Raw genomic sequence first — 16328 nt, 5'->3', positions numbered from 1 at the left:
TAGCTCAGGACCTCTCTCTAGTTGTTGGTAGGAAGGTTCAGTGCCCTGATAACAGTTGGGAAGAAAGTATCCCTGAATATGGAGGTGCATGTTTTCACACTTCTTTACCTCTTGCCCGATGGGAGAGGGTGCGACTGATCCTTGATTATGTTGGTGGAGGCAGCGTGAGGTGTAAATTGAAATAATGGAAGGGAGGTTGGTTTGTATGAGTGACTGGGTTGTGTCCACAATTCTCTACAATTTCTTGTGGTCTTAGATGGAGCTGTTCCCAAATCATGTTGTGATGCATCCTGTTAAAATGCTTTCTATGGCACATCAGTAGAGGTTGATGAGAGTTGTTGGGGACATGCCAAACCTCCTCAGACTTCTAAAGAAGTAGAGACTTGTGTGTGCTTTTTTGGCCATTGTTTCAATATGGATTGTCCAGGACAAGTTATTGATATAGCTTCCTAAAATCGATCACTATCTCTAATGTTTTCCTGACAATGTGGGAATGGTTGTTGTTTCGACACCAGGTCACAAGGTTCTCAATCTCCTTCCTATATTCCGTCTCATCATTACTTGATATCCGGCCCACATGTTGTCTGCAAATTACTTCTCCTGGACCAACCATATTGAAGCAACGACCAAGAAAGCACACCAATGCCTCAACTGCCTTAGAAGGCTTAGGAGGTTCAGCATGGCCGCAACAACTCTCACCAACTTCTACAGATACACCACAGAAAGCATTTTATCAGGATGCTTCACCGCTTGGTTTGGGAACAGCTCCATCCAAGAACTGCAAGAAATTGCTGCAAATTGTGGAAGCAGCCTAAACCATCACACAAACCAACCTGTGTAGGAAAGAACAGCAGATGCTGGTTTAAATCGAAGGTAGACACAAAATGCTGGAGTAACTCAGCGGGACAGGCAGCATCTCTGGAGAGGAATGGGTGACGTTTTGGGTCGAGACCATTCTTCAGACTGATGTCGGAGGAGCGGGCGGTACAAAGATAGAATGTAGTCGGAGACAGTAAGACTAGTGGGATAACTGGGAAGGGGGAGGGGATGGAGAGAGAAAGCAAGGGCTATCTGAAGTTGGAGAAGTCAATGTTCATACCGCTGGGGTGTAAACTATCAAGGCGAACTATGAGGTGCTATTCATCAAATTTGCACTGGGCTTGACTCTGACAATGGAGGAGGTCCAGGGCAGAAAGGTCAGATTGGGAATGGGAGGGGGAGTTGAAGTGCTGAGCCACCGGGAGATCAGATTGGTTAAGATGGACTGAGCGGAGGTGTTCAGCGAAACGATCGCCGAGCCTGCGCTTGATCTCGCGGATGTAGAGAAGTTGACACCTGGATCAGCGGATACAGTAGATGAGGTTGGAGGAGGTGCAGGTGAGCCTCTGCCTCACCTGGAAAGACTGTTTGAGTCCTTGGATGGAGTCAAGGAGGGAGGTAAAGGGACTGGTGTTGCATCTTTTGCGGTTGCAGGGGAAAGTACCTGGGGGTGGTTTGGGTAGGAAGGGACGAGTTGACCACAGAGTTTCAGAGGGAACGGTCTCTGCGGAAAGCAGAACGATTGCCAACCCTGCGCTTCGTCTCGCCGATATAGAGAAGTTGACATCTGGAACAGCGGATACAATAGATGAGGTTGGAGGATCGGCGATCGTTTCGCAGAACACCTCCGCTCAGTCCGTCTGAACCAACTTGATTGGCCCAGCGCAAATTGGAAGAACAGCACATCATATTTCGTTTGGGCAGTTTACACCCCCGCGATTTGAACATTGACTTCTCCCACTTCAGGTGGTCCCTGCTTCTCCTCTCTATCTCCTCCCCTTCCCAGTTCTCCTCCCAGTCTTCCTGTCTCTGTCTACATCCTATCTTTGTACCGCCCCGTCCCCTGACATCAGTCTGAAGAAGGGTCTCGATCCGAAATGTCACCCATTCCTTCTCTCCTGAGATCCTGCCTGACCTGTTGACTTACTCCATCATTTCGTGTCTATCTCCAGGTTTATGGACAGTTTCTTCCCAGCTGTTATCAGGCAAGTGAATCATCCTACCACAACCAGAGAGCAGTGGTGATCTACTATCTATCTTATTGGTGACCCTCAGACTATCCTTGATCGGACTTTGCTGGCTTTACCTTGCACTAAACGTTATTCCTTTATCATGTATCTATACACTGTAAATGCCTTGATTGTAATCATGTATTGTCTTTCTGCTGACTGAATAGCACGCAACAAAAGCTTTTTACTGTACCTCGGTACGTGACAATAAACTAAACTGAACTGAACTTGTAAATTGAATTGAATTCTTCTCTCTGCTCCTGTTGGACATAAGGCACAGAAGCTTGAAAGTGTGCACCATTAGACTCAGAACCAACTTATTCCCCTCCACTATCAGACTTCTGAAGGGTCCTTCCATATGCTGGAGAACAGTCAGATTCTGGTCTACCTCATTGGAGACATTGAACACTGGATCTCTTGTTCTGTAATGCTGATAACTATATTCTGCACTCTATATCTTTCTTTTTGCACTATCAATTGTACTTCAGTATGGCTGAATTGTGTTTATGTAGAGTATTATCTGATTTTATTGGATAGCATACAAAACAAAGCTTTTCACTGTACCTCGCTCGGTACATGTGACAATAATAATAAATCTAAGTCTCAGCTTCTCCACCACGACAACTTGGCGACCCTCAGGGAAGTCCCCAACATTATCAGTCTCCTGAATCAATCACATCTGTCACATACTCTTCCTGGAGATGCTGCCACATTACTGTACCTCGTTTATGGTATTGCTATTATATTTTAATATTTTCTTGCTCTACTTCAAATTGCACAAAAATGCACAATTCTTCTGATTTGCACTCAGTTATATGACTGTATGAAGACTGTTTACTGTGAGCTTCATGTGAACAAGGAATTTCAATGCACCCTGGTGTATATGACAATAAACTAACCTGAATCTGAATCTGAAATAGCTCATTACTAATTTTATCAAAAGTAAATATATAACTCTTATTTTGATCTATATACGCCTGTCATCACATCTTTGTTTCCATGATTCACTGAAAACAGAAAAAAATGGCTTTTCAAACGCATTTAATTTAATTTCACAATAACATGTTAGTTCTGTTTTCACAATAACAAGCAAATACATTGCAACATAGAGCTGTCAATATTAAAGAAATAGTCTAATAATATAGACTTTGAACTCATTTACATTTTTAAATTGGCAGGTTGAATAACATTTATTTTGCAAAAATAAAATACGCCAAACGAGTTAAACTTTAAACTAAAAATGAGTCGCTCTCTGTTCATTTGTTATGGCCTTGACGTTTCACATTGTTTGTTCCTTTAGTGCGCATCACACTTGCACGCCATATGAGTCATGCGTATGAACCTCCCCCATCTAGATTTCAATCAGCAATACAGAACTCCAAAGTATTTTTTCAAACCTCACCAGTTTGAAGAAATCCTTATTATAGCTTCCCAGCATATGGATTTATCAATTTCAGTAGATTTGTGGTGGGAATGCTGCTGCTTTTGTTCAGGCCCACCAATTTGGTAGCCTGAATCCAATGAGAACAAGCTGGATGAGCCAGTGTTCCCACTTTACTTTGTAATACCATCATTTATCAGTGAACTATTTGAACTGATATGTCCAGGTTTACATATATAGACAGAGGGATAGTTTTAGTAAATAGTCTGGATCGATGAGTAGTGTACGATTAAATCAGGAAGCTCAAAATGTGCACTTCCATGTAGATTCTCTTTTAAATAAATTGTACATACAAATCAATCAGTTACAGAAATTATAAATGCAACTTTAATATCTCACCCCTTTCTGACAGAGCTCCATTATGTTGGCGTCTGTTCTTGCAACTCCCCCATCCCCTTGTAATAATGCCAATAGAAAAAGATTGTCTTTAAAATCTCTAAAATTACAAGTATCTATTAATAATCTTAGATCAATTGAGAAAGTACCAAACCTGCTCCTGCTTGTGAATAGAGTGCCATTCCCAGTCAACTGTTCCATCCCCAATGGGGTAGAGTGTGCTTGTAATACAATTAGTGCATTCTCCAGGATCTCATTTGAAGGATTTGTTCATAGGTTCATACGTTATAGAAGCAGAATTAGGCCAATCGGCCCATCATGTTTATTCCGCTATTCAATCATGGCTGATCTATCTTTCCCCCCAACCCCATTCTCCTGCCTTCTCCCTATAACCCTGACAACCGTACTAATCCATCTCTGCCATCAAAATATCCATTGACTTGGTCTCCACAGATTCACCACCTCTGGCTAAAGAAATTCCTCCTCATCTTCCTAAAGGTATGATGTTTTATTCTGAGGCTATGGTCCCTGGTCCTAGACTCTCACACGAGTGGAAACATCCTCTCCGCTTCCACTCTATCCAGGCGTTTCGCTATTCGGTCTATTTCAATGAGGTACCTTCTCATCCTTCTAACCTCCAGCAAGTACAGGCCTAGTGCTGTTGAACGCTCATCATATATTAACACAATCATTCCTGGAATCATTCTCGTAAAGCTCCTCTGGACCCTCGCCAACACATCCTTCCTCAAGTATGGGACCCAAAACTGCTCACAATACTCCAAATGCAGTCTGACCAGTGCCTTATAAAGCCTCAGCATTACACCCTCTGTATTACATAAATTTCTCTCCCCTGAGAGCAATGAGAAACAATAAAATCTTCGATTTGGTCTACTGTTTATTTGACACAACCAGCTTAATATACAATGGGAACTCTTCCTTCTCTGGTATCCATCCTTAAACAAATGATGCCCAGTTCATTAGGCAGTTATGTTTGTTCCAGGTTGTATGGCCACTTTTCCCCTCCTCGATTGCCTATTTTTGCAACGATCCCATCGCCACTTAATCTAGCATTGATCTTGTAATTTGTTATTTTTTCCAATAGATCAGTCTTCAGATTATCAGTCTGAAAAAGGGCCTCGACCCAATATATGATGCTACCTGTCTCGCCTAGTTACTCCAGCATTTTGTATCTATCTTCGCCGGTGTAAAGCAGCATCTGCAGTTCCTTCCCACACTGTTATCACACATTCTTGCAATGAATGTACGTGTTCGCCTCTATTCACCTTCGTCTGCGTTGTTTTACATTTCCCTCACTCTTTCCTTGGCCCTAGATTTCCCTAGGTTGGTAAAAATGCTATTATTTCCCCCTCATGCATTGATCCTCTCCCCACAGATGCCCTGGTTGCATTGGGCTCTGTGCAATGCCCCAGCTGTTGCTGCTGCAGCTCCCGCTGCACGCGCTGGGGGCGCGGGGGGCGATGCCGCGGCGCATGCGCACCCACGGTGCCATGGCTTCCCGCTGGCGCTGCGCTCGGACGTTGCTGGGGAACCGCAGCTCAGGGTCTCGGCTGCTCGGGCCCAGGACCAGGCTCCACAACGACGAAGCGACACTGCAAGGCCTTGCCTCCCAGCCGACCCGGGGCATCATCTACACCGAGGAGCACCACAGTCTGAGAGAGTCGCTCCGGAAGGTAATGCTGGCCGCGGCCCGGCTCGGCCCCGAATAAATAAAAGCCAATAGACAACAGGTGCAGGAGGAGGCCATTCGGCCCTTCTAGCCAGCACCGCCATTCAATGTGATCATGGCTGATCATTCTCAATCAGTACCCCGTTCCTGCCTTCTCCCCATACCCCCTGACTCCGCTATCCTTAAGAGCTCTATCCAGCTCTCTCTTGAATGCATTCAGAGAATTGGCCTCCACTGCCTTCTGAGGCAGAGAATTCCACAGATTTACAACTCTCTGACTGAAAAAGTTTTTCCTCATCTGAGTTCTAAATGGCCTACCCCTTATTCTTAAACTGTGGCCTCTGGTTCTGGACTCCCCCAACATTGGGAACATGTTTCCTGCCTCTAATGTGTCCAACCCCTTAATAATCTTATACTTTTCGATAAGATCTCCTCTCATCCTTCTAAATTCCAGTGAGTGTATACAAGCCTAGTCGCTCCAGTCTTTCAAACCCAAACCTTTATGTTGATAAATAGATGGGAGCCATGGGGGTCACACAGGCAGCCCCTCGGCACCACTCGCCCATTCGGACCGGGATGCCCCATCTAAACTCCACCCTCAGATCCCTCCAAAACCTTTCCTATCCATGTAACTGTCCAGGTGCCTTTTAAATGTTACTGTAGCATACCTCAACCACTTTCTGTGTGGCAGCCTGTTCTATATCCCCACCCTCTGTGCAAAAGTTGCCCCTCAGGTTCCTATTAAATCTTTCTCCTCTCACCTTAAACCCATGTACTCTAGTTCTTGATTCCCCTATTTTCTGGGTAAAAGACTATGTACATTTGCCGAATCTATTCCACTCGTGATTTTATACACCTCTGCAAGACCACCCCTCAGTCTCTTGTTTTATAATGAATAAAGTCCCAGCCTGCCCAATCTCTTCATATCGCTCAGGCCCTTGAGTCCTGGCAACATTCTTTCAAATCTTCTCTGCACTCTTTCCAGGTTAATGACATCCTTCCTACAACAGGGTGGCTAAAAGTGAACATAATACTCTCACTGTGGCCTCATCAGCATCTTAAACAACTGTAGCATAACTTCCCAACTTACATACTTAGCCTAACTGATGAAGCTCAATGTACCAAAAGCTTTGTTTACCACCTGTGACACCACTATCAAGAAATGATGCAATGCACTTTTACAACACTTGCCAGGGGCCTACCATTCACTGTGACGGTCTGACCTTGCTTTGACTTACACCGTGCACTTATCTGCATTAAACTCCATTATAGCCATTCCTCAGCCCAGTTGCCCAGCTGATCAAGATCTTGCTGTAATCTTAATAACCATCTTCACCGAATATACCACATACTTTACTGTTATCTGCAAACTCATTAATTGTGCTTTGTAAATACTTATCCAAATTGCTGATATAAACCACAAACATCAATGAGCACAGCACCAATTCCTGAGATACAGCACGAGTCACAGGTCTTCAGTCTGAAACACAACCTTTGCTTCCTTCACCACGAACTTCTGCTTCCTTCCATGAAGCTAATTCTGTACCGTCAGCTAGCTCTCCTTGGATCGCATGGAATCTAACCTTCTAGGACAACCTACCATGCAGAACCTTATTAAAGACCTTGCTAAGTTTGTACAGTTAATTTTCTACTACCTTGTACGTGGAAGTTAGTGTCTCACAAACTTGACTGTTATTTCTTCAAAAATAACTAATTGAAGTTTATGAGACACTAACTTCCATGTACAAAACTATCCCTAATCAGAAACTATCCATCAAAGGTATTCACTCACAATCCTCTCCAGTAGGCTCATTGGTCGACAGGCTTTTCCTTGCAGCCCTTCTTAAATAGGAGCACAACTTTAGCCTTCCTCCAGAATTAATATATTTCTCCAAGGTAAAGAACAAGGAGAAATACTCATTGAGGATCTTGCCCATCCCTTCTGACCACACATAAATGACCACTTTATTTCTGAGGGTGTGGAGGCCTTAATAGTGAAATTTCAAGAATCACTGGATTCAGGAGTGGTCCCGGATGATTGGAAAATTGGCAATATTACTCAACCATACAAGAAAGGAGCAAAGCAGAAAGGTGGAAACTATAGGCTGGTTAATCTGACCAGTGGTTGGCAAGATTTTAGAGTCAATTAAAAAGGACGAGGTTACAGAATACTTAGAAGTTCATGATAAAATAAGCAGTACTCATGGTATTCATATAGCTAAGGTAGCAGGTTTCCTATGTATCACCAATTGCCATTGAGCTGTCAAAATATGTTCCATTTTAATTTTAGTCTTTGGTGCTTAAAATATCTGGTGTTAGAAGTTATGAATCACATGCTACTTTAATTTGTCAACAATGCCAATTATAGAGGCAGCCCATATAATGAGGAGGAAGGGACAGTAGATGCTGGTTTAGACTGAAGATATCTCCCTGATGCAGTCTGATGAAGGGTCTCGACCCAAAACATCAGCTGTTCCTTTTCTCCAGAGGTGCTGCCTGACCTGCTGAGTTAATCCTGCATTTTGTGTCGATCCCATATAATGATGGTTGTGTTCCTAGCAAACAAGCCACATTGTAATTTTGGAAAACATCATCTGTATATGCATCAAGAAACCTTCTCTCCAGAGATACTGCCTGACCAGCAGAGTTAGTCCTGCATTTTGTGAAAGCTTCGATTTGTACCAACATCTGCAGTTTTCCTACACAACATGAGTAGACGGTGCCCTGGGAGGAGGCTGTGGACGAGGCATTTGAAAGGAAAAGGCTGAGATATTCCAACCTTGCAGTAGAGGCAGAGGAGCGAGGTTGGAGTGCAAGAGTGTGTCCAGTGGAGGTGGGGTGCAGGGGCTTTGTAGCCAGTTCCACTGCAAGGCTCCTGAGGGAAGTTGGAGTCAGAGGGCAGGCCCAAAGGAGGGCAATCAAAGAACTTGCAAATGCCGCCGAACGGAGCAGTCACTGGCTGTGGCTGAAAAGAAAAGATACTGTCTGGGCTGCCACGTGACCATCTAGAGACTAACCATAAGACACACCCAGGGCTGATCACCCTGTGGTGGGCCTGCCTCGACTGAGGGTGTCTTGTGATAAAAGGCCGAAACACCCAGTGACGTTGAGGTACACAACTGAAGATGTGTCTGAATGGTAGCAACATCACCTAGTGGTCACCCCCAACAACAACACCAGTCAATTGTAGTGCACACCTTAGGGATTGTAACATCTAGTCCTACTAATCAATCTGTGTTGATTTATTTACTTTCTTTTCCCCACACAAATTCTGAGAGCAATTTTACAATATATCAATTTTTTGGATAATGATTTGTGAATTCTGTAAGGGTAAATTTCAATAACCCAAGCAACTGTAACATAGGGAATTGTCTAGATTACCAAGAAAATAGATTTATCAGAATGTAATTTTTCCAAAAATGTAAAATTGCTTGGAGATTTTAAAATTACAGAAAAGGGCTAAGTTTGTATTTTATTGTTAGAGGCAGTCATTCTAACGCTTTATTCAATTTAAGTTTGATATCAATGTAAACTTCTGTCATATTTTCCATGTTCCTGTGTGCACACCTGCAATGGAAAATGATTTTGTACTCTTTGTCATAATGTAATTGCGTCTCTTTGTGCCCCCTCCATCCCATGCATTATGTCTGCATTGTAGTATGAACAGTCTATTTTAGTTTTGCTCATTTACCATCTTCCAATTCAATGTTCAAATTAAAAGCAAACAGTAAAAACTCAGTTTACCATCTTCGAAGCTTGTTACTGGTAGTAATTTTCAATTAATTGCTGTCAATAACACATGGAGAAATACATTTATACAAAAAAATAGATTTGACAACTCTTCTTTTGCATGCCAACAGCTTGTGATTATTTAAAGCATCTCCTTACTCTTGTTTTGAATCTTTCAGCTATCTTTTCATCAATATCGTCATAGTAGCTTTGTGTGTCGAACCTAATGAATCACTTTCTAAAAATGTAAATATATCCACTACATTTATGTTCACCGTATGTTCGGTAATAAACACAATTTAAACAAGTTAGTCATTCATGATCTCCCACTTACAAATCTATTTTGAAGGTCCATGATCATTCATTCTTCATTGTTATAACAATTAGGTTTTCAAATGACGTGAGATGAAGAAGTCTATAATTATCTGCAACTATTGACAAGGATATCAACAAAAAATAGTTTTTACTGTTTGCTTTTTAATTTGAACATTGAATTGAAAAATAATTGACGCAACATTTAACTAGTGGAGATACTGCCGATGGTAACACTTCCATAAAAGGCCACAAACATTTAAAACGTAACCATATTCCATCAATATTGGTTCTCAATTGATTAAAGCATAGATATTGATTATAACAACATAGTGGTTTATTCCTATCTGTGCCAGGGACTTGTACGTGTCACATGTGGATTGGTCACTAGCATTCTTATCTTTTGAGTCTGGAGATAATGTGTTCCTATTAGGAAATCTTTATAGAAAACTTCTAAATTGCAACAAAACTGGACAGATTAGATGGAAGAAGGAATTGTGGTTCTAGCATTTAATAAAGAATTCAGTTTCGCATGAGAATTGCGTCAAACCTTTGCTTTTCTTGCATTGAAACTCCTCCCACAGATCTGGCATGAGGGGGTTCTAGTATTTCCATCCAGTCGATGAAAAATTGCAACATATTTCTCAGCCAGCATATGACTTGGAGGGAAGTTAGCAGATGTGTGGACAGCTGCTTTTGTCCTTCTTTGTGGTAGAGTTCCTGGGTTTGCCAGTTGCTTTTGATGAAACTTTTGAGTTGCTGCAATATATTTTATTGCTGAAATAATTTAGATTTCCCAGGCTACTGACTGACTACAGGACTTGAGGACCTGACTTGAGGAAATCTGACTTAACACAAATTGCCATGCAAGCTTTTAGAGTATTTCAAAACAATAAAATGTTAACAATAAAACTGGATACAGTGTATGGGTTCCATTAGTTTAGTTACAAGCAGTGTTAGGGTGAACATGGAAGATATACCGTGAAATGAAAGAATGAAAGGAAATGTATGCAGAGTGATCGGATATGGGTAGCTATATCCAATGGATTTTTCTGACTTGGAAAAATTGAGTTAAGGACAGTTCTAGGGAATGGATCCCTTGAGCACTCTGAGACTGCCTGTATACTGCAGCCAAATTGGAGAAGTAAATGTCTATGGTGATGAATAAATTATCAAGGAAGCCACTTTGTTTTGTACAGTCAAGAATCAAGAGTTTTTAGTTTTAGAGATACATCGCGGAAATAGGCCCTTCGGTCCACCAAGTCCCCGCCAACCAGCGATCTCCGCACATTAACGCTATCTTATGCACTAGGGACAATATACAATTATACCAGCCAATTAACCTATAAACCTGTACCTCTTTGGAGTGTGGGAGAAAACCAGAGCTCCCTGAGAACAACCACGTAGGTCATGGGGAGAAGGTACAAACTCCATACAGACAGCACCTGCCATCAGGATGGTGCTGTAAGGCAGCAACTATATCACTGTGCCACCATGCCACCCTATTAAATGTCATATGTAGCAGCAATGAATAATAAAAATATTTGCTGCAGTTTAACAGGACCTTTAATGGTGCAATGCACAAATAAATATAGAATAATTAATAATCAGTAATAGTAGGTGACCAGACCATAACGCAAAGGCAAAATCTATTGTGAAACAAAAACATATTTTCTAGAAGATCATAGTTGTTAGTGGTTAGTGTTGTGCAGTGTACAGCAAATTGATGGTTACTGGGAAGAAATGTTTTTGAACCTAGAGGTCACTGCTTTCAGACTCCTGTACCTTTTTAATGATGTTATTAGTGAGGTGAGAATGTAGCCAAGGTGTTGTATGTCTTTGATGATAATTTAACTGCTGTTTGTGAGTGGCCCTATTTTCTCTCCAGTAACCATTTTTCCCTTCAAAATACTTGTAATATCCCTTTGGATTCTTCTTATTCTTCTTAGCATATCCTGATTTCTTTCTTGACTATGCTCATTAATTCCCCTCGCACTTTAAAAAAGCTTTACACTTTACACATATCCCTTTGCCTGCAAACAATCTACTCCAATCAACTGTTGCAAGTTTCCGTCTAATACCATCAAAGTGGACTTGCTCCTATTTTGAACTTTACTAGCCCTGTCCTTTATAACTGTTTTGATGTTAATAAAACTGTGGTTTCTGGTTCCTAAGTGCTTGCCCACGGACACTACCTACTTAAGATCAAGATTTGTCCTCTTCCTTGAAGGGCCTTCTATATGTTGCCTGAGGAACACATTGACAAAATGACTGGATAGTTTTCTGCATTGTCAATGGTGTAACTGTAATGGAACATGCATTATAAAAGTATGTCTCATTCAGGGATACAAAAGTTTGCGTCCTAGAACTTGAACTAAATTCAGTCTTGTTTTACTGTGTTTTTTTCAGGTCCACACATCACCGGTACACTAGTTCTATCCTATGTACTAGGGACAATTTACATAAGCCAATTAACCTGCAAACCATGCGCATCTTTGGAATGTGGGAGGAAACCAGAGCACCCAGAGAAAATCCACGCGGTCACAGGGAGAACATACAAACTTCATACAGACAGCACATGTAGTCAGGATCAAACCCGGGTCTGTGGCACTGTAAAGCAGCAACTCTATTGCTGTGCCACTGTGCCACAATTTGATCTGTCTGGTCATAAATAGTTCAATGTAATTGGGTCTATTCATCGATGCGCTGAGTAAGACAAGTATTTAAATCTGCAGTCAAATACATCAGTGTCAAACACCAAGCAGACAGGGGAAAATGTGGCCTGGATTGTTTAGGAAAAAAGGGTGGATAAATCCGCCTGAAGAATAGATCTATTTTATTATCTAATGCATTGCTTTTCCTTTTGTATTTGAAAATCAAAGTGATACTGTGAGTGTGGGAAATCTGAAATTAAGCAAAGGAAATTTCCAAAACAGCTAGCAGGCCAGGTGTATCTCTATGAAAAAAAGAAAAATTAACATTTCAAATTGAAGATCCTTCATCGGAACTGGGAAGATGAAATACATCTTAATTTTAAGTTGAAGAGAGGGTGAGGTAAGATTGGATAGAACCTGATAGGGAGATGCCAAGGTTGTTGAGTTGATATCCCTATTTATGTGACCACAGATTATGCCTGACAGCTGAATTTCCAAATTTTCTGTTTTGATTACTTCTTATGATTGATAGGTCAGAATTGTAATTAACTCTATCCTTGCACTGTGAGCATGGAAGTGGCAAGAGATGAAAAATTAAGAATTGTAAAATACATTCTCAATCTATTTTGTATGCACCTACCTGCCTTTGGTTTTATTGGGACGGTGGCAGGATGTTTAAGTATCAAGGTACATCAGACTTTCACAGAGCATTTGAGCAGTACTAGAACTTAAGGGAGATGGGTACATTTGACTGAGGCATGGTTTTGAGAGCACTCTGGATTAGGGGGAAGAGGAATTATCATTCTAATTCAAGTTAACTTTAACAAAATGAGTGTCTTTCCAATGACATCTGCTATACCTTCTCCTCCAAACATGCCCACACCGACCAACTTGCCCCAGCTATTCTAGTCCCACCTGCCAGCATTTGGTCCATATCCCTCCAAACCTGTCCTATCCATGCACCTATCTAACCTCTTCTTAAATGTTGGGATAGTCCCTGCCTCAACTACCTCCTCTGGCAGCTTGTTCCATACATCCACCACCCTTTGTGTGAAAAAGTTACCCCTTAGATTCCTATTAAATATTTTCCTCTTCACCTTAAACCTATGTCCTCTGGTTTTCGATTCACATACTCTGGGCAAGAGACCTGATTATACCTCTTCTGCTCTTTTACTGTATCGATGTTTCACCACATTGGCTGGCAAACTAATGATTATTATGTATGATGCCAGGAACTTCAAGCTGATGGTATGTTTTATTGATGGTCTATGTTCAGGATAGATCACAAGATCAAAGGGTAACAAACTATTTTAGATATGATAACTGATTAATTAACAACCTTGCACTCAAAGGTGTCCCTGGGAAAGTTATGATCATATGATATTTTAATATTACATTTAGTCATATTTTGTACTGGATTTGTGAGTGGTTTTGGTAAATCTAAAATTGTAGTTTTAAATCTGAACAAATAAAAAGAAGGTATGAACAGCAAGTTGGTCAATATGGACAGCAGAAACTAGATAAAATTAGAGGTTTATATTGTCACAAAAAAGAAAGATTAAATTAGCATATTAGGAGGATTTTAGAATTCAATAAAGGGTTGCTCAAGAAATTGACAGACAATTACATTTAGGAATAAATTAGAAATTCAGTAAAACTCCAGTAATTGAGCACCATCAAGACTTTAGGAGGTGTTGAGCTGGCAGATTTTCTGGATTATTGGATATTACTCCTTTTGAATACATCAATATGCTTTGAATTAATTTGAATAAAAATAGATGCACCGTAGTGTAATATATTTCCAGTGAACTGGAAAGACGAGATTATAGATGGTGGAATCTGGAGCAAAGAAACAACTGCTGGAGGAACTCATTAGCTCAAGCAGTACCTATGGTGGGTAAAGGAATTGCAGAAGTTTTTGGGCTGAGACCTTGCATCAGCACTGAGGAAGAATATAAATTGGAGAGGGGAAGGGGCGAGATAGGGGCTGGTAGGCAATAGAAGGACTGAGAAGGGATGAAGGGTAATGGGCAGAAGGAGCTAGGTGGGGGAAGTGAATTTTGGTGGCAGAGGGATGACAGGTGGAAGCTGACAAGGAGGAGGGGTTGGGGGGGGGGGGAAGAAGCAGATGAAGCCATGAGGGAGGAGGGGAGGGTGAAGGTGAAGACAGAGGCTAGAGGGTGATAAGTGGATCACAAAGGCTACAAGTGCTGAAATCTGATATAAGTACGGAAGGTAACATCCATCTGCCACTCACACGCTTTAGTGACTGGATGTTTCCATCAATCCTTCATCTCTCTGATAATGGTTCCCATTACCACCTTCCTTACTTATCTGATTCGAGCACTTGTAGCCTTTGTTCCCCATGTAATCCTCCAGCCTCTGTCTCCACTTCTCCCCACCTGGCTCCATCTCCCCTTTTTTTCCTCGTCTGCTTCTACCCATCATCCCTCTGTCGCTGTCTCCCAACTCTATTCTTTCGTCTTTCCTACCTGACTAATGCCCATCATTTTTTCGCTCCTCAGCTCAGCTATCACCTCCTGGAGATAGACCTCCTGTGGACCCTGCCTCATCCCTCTTCCTCTTCTCTTTATACTGGCTATTTTCCTTCTCTATTCAGTCCTGACGCAGGGTCTTGGCTTAAAATGTTGTTCTTTCCTCCCTCAGATGCTATTGAATTTGCTGAGTTCCCCTGGTAGTTTTTTTTGCTCAAGTTCCAGTGAACCCAGCAGGTTTAAAGAAACAGGGCTCCAGTTAATTTAAAGAGAGCTCAATTGCATTTTTCAATCATTTTTAAGTTGGAGATCAATTTGGCTGTGGACAAAAACATGACCTAAGTAATTGAATTACTAAGCCAAGATCGCTTAATTCTATTATTAAACATTATCATTAAACATGAAAGAATTATAAATGCCTATAATAATGTAATATTCTGTGAACGTTCATCAATGAATTATGAACTGCATAATTTCTAAATAAATTCTTAGATTTCTCTGTCCTACTGTTAAATTAATCCATGTAGTCATCCCTTTAAAAGTACCTTCATCACATTCACACTTGGCACACATCATATTCCTTATTTCAATCCTGTTCAATTCGCATTGCTTCCCTATGTGTTCTAACAGTTTTGAGCAGCTCTTCTGTTGTGCTAAAGTTAGAAAGATATCAGTTTCAAAGTTAATTAATTCTAATATTTGATTTTAGTACTGAAGTCAAACTTAATGTCCCATTGTAATTCTGAAAATGGATAGCTGTCATTTTTAAAAAGCATACTTGTATTTAAGATTAAATTAATAAGCTTAGAATGCTATTTAGGTCATGCTAAACAGAGAAGATTTTAAATGATTGTTGTATTTAATGGATCAGTCTCGACATCTAGGTATCAGTGAAATACGTTATTTCATAATAACAAGATATGTCAGATAAACATTGTCATGCCACAATGACGACATTATTCTTATTCTTTGTTTTGGACCATTCACTTGGAGGCCGGAGATACACCATACAACGGTAAATAAATCTCTTGGGTCTGATCGGCTATATCCAAGAACACTCTGGGAAGCTGGAGAAGAAATTACTGAAGCCTCGGCTAAGATAAATGTATCATCGTTTGGCAAGGGTGATGTGCCGGAGGGTGGCTAATATGATGCCTTGATTTAGAAAAATCTGGCATCGGTAGACCAGTAGACCTAACATTTGTGACAGATCAGTTGCTGGAGGGGATTATTTGGAAAGACATGGGTGATTAGGGTTAGTTAGCACAGCTTTCTGCTTGAGAGATCATGTTTCACAAATTTGATTTGAATTTATTGAAGAATTAAGAAGGTTGATGAGGGCAAGAAGTGTCCATATGGACTTTTGCAAGCCCTTTGAAAGGATTCTGCAAGATAGGCTGCTTTAGAAGGTTAGATCACATGGGATGCAGGGAGAGCTAGCTAATTGGATACATCAATGATTTGATGATAGTAAGCAGGGGGTGGTGGTGGTGGAAGGTTGCTTTTCAGAGTGAGGCCCGTGAGGTTGCTTTTCAGAGGGAGGTCAGTCCCGGGCCCATTGTTGTTTGTCATCTATATCAACCATTTGGATGGGAATGTGCAAGGCATAATTCGTAAGTTTGCAGA

General features: G+C 41.2%; 1 protein-coding gene across 1 annotated transcript in view; it reads left to right on the top strand.

The window, feature by feature from the left end:
* The first annotated feature begins 5316 nt into the window (after window positions 1-5316).
* Window positions 5317-16328, top strand: part of LOC144606532 (putative acyl-CoA dehydrogenase 6) — a 36875-nt gene continuing 25863 nt past the window's right edge. The window contains exon 1 of the mRNA XM_078422780.1: window positions 5317-5516. Coding sequence (XP_078278906.1) covers window positions 5334-5516 — 183 coding nt within the window. The 5' untranslated portion in view covers window positions 5317-5333. The remainder of the gene's footprint in view (window positions 5517-16328) is intronic.

The sequence above is a fragment of the Rhinoraja longicauda genome, chromosome 2, assembly GCF_053455715.1.
Source record: "Rhinoraja longicauda isolate Sanriku21f chromosome 2, sRhiLon1.1, whole genome shotgun sequence".
In the NCBI taxonomy this organism is placed as follows: Eukaryota; Metazoa; Chordata; class Chondrichthyes; order Rajiformes; family Arhynchobatidae; genus Rhinoraja; species Rhinoraja longicauda.
The sequence above is the reverse complement of the archived record's forward strand: the minus strand, read 5'-3'. Positions and strand labels throughout refer to the sequence as shown.